Consider the following 5749-nt stretch of genomic DNA (forward strand, 5'->3'; position numbering starts at 1 on the left):
GCGCCCCCCTAGCTGCTCGTCCACCCGGCCTGCCCAGCTCCTCCATCCCCATCTCCATCCACCAGCGATGGTCCATCCATCTCCCCCTTCCACTTGTTCTTCTTCCTTTTTCTTTTTTCTTCGCTTCCTCTATGCTTTTCTCCCCTTTAGACCTGGATCCCTCTGTCCATCTTTTTATCCATTGATCCACTTCTGCCCATCTTCACCCCCCGCTCATCCACACAGGCACGGGACACTCTTTTGTAACTAGTGTCAGGCTTTGTTTCAGGAGCATGAAAGACAGATGCTGCTTCCCAGAAGCACAAAGCTTTGTAGGAGATGTGGGTACAGAGTACATCATGAGAAACGCTGGGCTGAAGTACAAGCAGGAATCAAGATTGCCAGGAGAAATATCAATAACCTCAGATACGCAGATGACACCACTCTTATGGCAGAAAGTGAAGAGGAACTAAAAAGCCTCTTGATGGAAGTGATAGAGGAGAGTGAAAAAGCTGGCTAAAAATTCAACATTCAAAAAACAAAGATCATGGTATCCAGTCCCATCATTTCATGGCAAATAGATGGGAAACAATGGAAACAGTGAGAGACTTTATTTTCTTAGGTTCCAAAATCACTGCAGATGGTGATTGCAGCCATGAAATTAAAAGATGCTTACTCCTTGGAAGGAAAGTTATGACCAACCTAGATAGCATATTCAAAAGCAGAGACATTACTTTGCCAACAAAGCTCCATGTAGTCAAGGCTATGGTTTTTCCAGTAGTCATGTATGGATGTGAGAGTTGGACTGTGAAGAAAGCTGAGCGCTGAAGAATGGATGCTTTTGAACTGTGGTGTTGGAGAAGACTCTTGAGAGTCCCTTGGACTGCAGGGAGATCCAACCAGTCCATTCTAAAGGAGATCGGTACTGGGTGTTCTTTGGAAGGAATGATGCTAAAGCTGAAACTCCAGTACTTTGGCCACCTCATGCGAAGAGTTGACTCATTGGAAAAGACTCTGATGCTGGGAGGGATTGGGGGCAGGAGGAGAAGGGGACGACAGAGGATGAGATGGCTGGATGGCATCACTGACTTGATGGACGTGAGTCTGAGTGAACTCCGGGAGTTGGTGATGGACAGGGAGGCCTGGCGTGCTGCAATTCATGGGGTCGCAAAGAGTCGGACATGACTGAGTGACTGAACTGAACTGAAACACCCATAATAAGGAGAGAGGTCTGTGAGGTTTGGAGGATGGAAGTCTTTTCAGGCTAGGGAGTCAGGGACGTTTCCAGGACTTGGATGGGCAGCGGTGGGATTCAGTGACTGTCTTCACTGTTAGCTCTGTACACTAACAGCATGGGACGTTTACAGAGGCCATCACCACTGCCAGAACCTTCTACATCAGCTGCTCCACTTGATGTTCATCACAGCCCCTGGGGCAGGTGGGAGAGAATGAGAAGATGGCCCCCGGAAAGGTCGAGTCAGTAAAGATAAAGCAGGTAGCATCAGGGATCAGAGAAGCCTGACTCCTGACCTTTGCTCTGCTCTGGTCTCACGTTCTCATCTCCCTGTGGCCAACTGGCTCACCCACAGGGTGACCGTGTGTTTGGTCAGTGGAAGGCTACTCTTCTCGCTCTGAAACATTTTCTCCTGACCTTCTGTTGGGCATCTGGTCTCTAGGAAAGCTGCTCTGGATGAAGACCAGAGAAAAACTGTCTGCCTTGACCCTCCATGGTTCTTGGAATTGCTCACGGGATCCCTCAGGGTATAATTGTCTCTGCAGATCTCCATGGAACTCTGATCTATGATATTTTAAATGACTAAATATGTAATATTGAGCTGCATCACATACAATTTTTTGCTTGATTCTAGCAGCAGCAGAGGAAAAAACCATGGCAGAATAACTTGAAACGGCAGGTTCTGTCTCCAGATTCACCTTTGCTCTGATATCACTGTTGGAATTTAGCAGAGCCCCGGGTCCTGGAGATAGGGTACCTTGGGGACACAGTTTGGGCACTCCTCTTATGACCCTCCTGTTGCCCTTTGAAACTGTTGCTAACTCCAGTTGAGTGGGAAAAGAGGAAACGAGTTGTGAAGCTTTTCTTTCAGACCATCATCCAGTCTCTGATCTGGAAAGGGGCTCAGAATCCTTAGCAGGGACCTGAAATCTTCACACAGGCTCCATTTTATGTCAACACTCGAGTATTTGCGCACCAGAATCGATTGGTTCCAGACTTGTTGGCCATGAATTTTGCAGCCCCCACTGTTGAGTTAAGGTCTTCAGTGATGCCCACAGCTCTTTTCTCTCTCTTCATAGTTTCATCGTGTCCTTCTGGCTTTTCCACACACATAAAAAAAGAAGACTGCCATAAAGTATGAGAGCTGAGGCTCATGGGAGATGACTTGCTCAAACCTCCTTGTTTTACAAATCGGGAAACAGTAACCCACCTTGGGGAAGGGGTTTGGACCCACCTCTCCCTCTCCTCCCTGCCTGATGTCTTCCCCATGGCACCACTCCACCTTCCAAACCTTCAGCTGCATGAAGGCTGCTATAAATATTAATTCCCAGCCCTTACCCAGCACACAGGATGTGCTGGGTACTGAGCCGAGCCTTCTGTATAACTTAATGTGTTCAACTCTCACAGCATCCCTGAGACATAGGTACAGGCACCCCTGCCTCTCAGGTTAATTGCCTGCCCAGGGTCACAGCTAGGAGGATAGGTGGAGGTAGGATTTGAACCCAGAACGTAAATTCGGCGTCAGTCACTATGTACACTGCCTTCCAGAGTGACAGCTCTCATTTTCTACGTTTCCTTCATTTTTGTACCAGAAATCGTGGTTATTACACTAGTTACTTCATTAAAACGCAGAGACTCAGCAGAGGGTTTCTGTTCCTGGAGCCCCCGGGTGTCGGGCCCCAGACCTCTAACTCCAGGCTGGGCGTGTGCTCTCTGCCCGGGCTCCAGGTGCTGGTGATCCGGCTTCGGGACAGCCTGATCAAGATGGGCGAGGAGCTCTCGCAGGCGGCCGCGGCGGAGTCCCAGCAGCGGGAGAACAGCCAGTATTACCAGCGGCGCCTGGAGGAGCTTAAGGCAGACATGGAAGAGCTGGTGCAGCGGGAGGCCGAGGCCAGCCGGCGGTGCATGGAGCTGGTGAGTGCGGTCCTGGGACCGAGGTTCAGGAGGGGAGCCCTCTTCATTGCTGAGTAAGGGCCTCAGGCGCAGGCCTCTGGGGACGTGGTGTAAACCCGAAGCAGGGAAGAAACTGGAAGGGGATGGGCTGCGAGCCGACCCTGCCATTGGCCCCAAACTCCGGGGGCGTGTCCAGAGTGAGCCAGTGCCGTTCACTCCTGCAGGATGGCGTCCAGCTACCTTTGCGTCTCAGGCTCCGAACTTTTGTCTTCCTGCCTCACACTTTTCTCCTCCAGAGGCAGGGCAGCCTTGTGCAAACAGGAGAGACTCAGCATTTATTAAATTTCTCTCTTGCATACTCCTAAGACCCATAATACCGTGTAATCGTCATGTAGTCGTTATAACCATGCCAAGTCAGAATTATTATCCCCCTTTACAGATGAGGAAACTGAGGCTTGACAGAGCAGACTTGTCCAGGTCATACCTATTAAGCATGAGAGCTCTTCCTGGGCTGTTAACAAGCACCACAAAGATAAAAGACAAAAGCAATTGTGCTAAACCCACCACTTACTAAACACTGGCCAGGTGCCGGGTTCTGAGTTAATCCTTTCTCATTTAAATCTCCATGACAATCCTGTGAGGCAGGTACTGATCTTATTGCCATTTTCAGATGGGAAAACCGAGGCCCAGGGACACACACGTGTCAAACTGAGGCCCAGAGTGGTACATTCACTTGCTCAAGGCCACACACAAGTAAGACGTTAAACTCAGTTCTGCCCGACTCTGCAGTCTCTGCCTTTATTCACTGAGCCATGCCTGTCCCCTGCTGTGGCTCAGGCTACATTTTAAATTGCATTTCCTTCCCAATGGGAAGGTTTCTCTATAGTCGATTATATTTTCATGAGGACAGATTCCTGCAGGGATCACAGAGCACCTGAGACAGCCTGCTCCTCCTCTCCCTCAGGAGCCCAGCTGTCCCCCAGCCTCCAGGTTTCCACTTGTGTGGCCTGGGAGGCACCCGGCACCCCCTTGGCCCGCCACCACGCACCTCCTCACAACCCGTATCGTGCTGTAGTTCGGCCCAGAGGGCTCTAAATCACCGTCATTATCTCCTTCCTGCCTGGTCCACTGTGGTTCTGTGACAGGTCTCACCACCTTGTCCTCCTGCAGCAAGTATATTTCTCGGGCCACTGCCTCCCGCGGCCGGTGTCACTCCCATCAGCTCTGCCCTTGACAGGCCAGCCGCCCGCCTGTCGTGTGGGGAGGCAAGGCTCCACACAGAGACCCAGGTTCCCAGACAGAATCCGAGCCCTGTGGCTGGCAGCTCCTCCACTCCACCTCGCCCCCAGTGGCCCCAGGAGGGAGTGAGGCTCTTTCTTCCCACTGACAGGCTACCTTCCTCACTGACCAGCCCTGCTTCTCATGCAGCCCAGCTCCCCTCCTGCCAGCTCTGGCCGGACTCAGACAGCATCCCGGCCTTTCTCCTCTGATGTCTTTGTTAACTGGCCACACACCCAGGCTTTCCCGTCACATCAGGTGGTGGTTTTCCTCCTCTCCCCTCTGCTCTTTTTCTCTTTCCCTCTCTGTCCTCTCCTCTCCTTTCTGCTCTTCTTAACTTCCTTCTCCGCACTCCCATTCCCAGGAACATGGCTCCCATTTCCAGGGACATCATATACTTAAGATCTATAAAGGCCCTAAAAGATGGCAAAGGTTATAGTGCAACCCCCATAGACAGATCAAAACTCTAAAGCACAAAGCTTGCACATTTGCTGGTTAGACCTGCATTTTCTGTGTTTTCTTATTTCAAGATTCTGGATAAGCTTACCAAGGCTGAACTGTCCTTTTTATTTTGTTGTCTCTGGGGGTGGGTGGTGTATTAGTTTTCTAGGGCTGCCTTGGAAATTTACTCCAAACTGGGGGGTTTATTTGTTTATTTATTTAATATAAATTTATTTATTTTAGTTGGAGGCTAATTACTTTACAATACTGTATTGGTTTTGCCATACACTGACATGAATCCGCCATGGGTGTACACGTGTTCCCCATCCTGAGCCCCCTCCACTGCCTCCCCATCCATATTTGTTTGACTGCACTGGATCCTAGTTGCAGCTCCCAGGATCTTTGATCTTTGTTGCGGCATGTGGGGTCTAGTTCCCTGACTAGGGATTGAACCTGGGCCCCCTGCGTAGGGAATGCAGACTCTTAGCCACTGGACCACCAGGGAAGTCCTAAGTGGGTGCTTTAAAACGAGAGCAGTTTATCCTCTCACAGTTCTGAGGCCAAAGTCTGAGATCAGAATACTGGCAGGTCCACGCTCCCTTTATGGCTCCAGGGTAGAGTTCCTGTTTGCCCTTCCAGATTCTGGTGGTTCTGGTGGTTCTTGGCGTAAGGCTGGGTCACTCCAGCCTCTGCCTCTGTCTTCACGTGGTCCTCCTCCTGTGCGTGTGTGTCTCACATGCCCTTCGACCTTTTCTTCTAAGGCCACCTGTAACTGGATTTTGGGCCCACTCTAAATCCAATCTGATTTCATCTCAGGTCTTTACCTTAGTTATATCTGTAAACACCCTTTTCCCACATAAGGCCGTGTTGACAGGTTCTGGGAGGAGGTAACTCTCAGGGGGGCCCCCATTCCAGCCCCTCCGG

At 50.6% G+C, this 5749-nt stretch overlaps 1 protein-coding gene across 1 annotated transcript in view; it reads left to right on the plus strand.

Moving 5' to 3' along the window:
* MYO18B (myosin XVIIIB) overlaps positions 1-5749 on the plus strand; it is a 232628-nt gene that overhangs the window by 165598 nt on the left and 61281 nt on the right. Inside the window, exon 39 of the mRNA XM_010828851.1 lies at positions 2942-3127. Coding sequence (XP_010827153.1) covers positions 2942-3127 — 186 coding nt within the window. The remainder of the gene's footprint in view (positions 1-2941; positions 3128-5749) is intronic.

Source organism: Bison bison, unplaced genomic scaffold, assembly GCF_000754665.1.
Source record: "Bison bison bison isolate TAMUID 2011002044 unplaced genomic scaffold, Bison_UMD1.0 scf7180017864495, whole genome shotgun sequence".
Taxonomy (NCBI): Eukaryota; Metazoa; Chordata; class Mammalia; order Artiodactyla; family Bovidae; genus Bison; species Bison bison.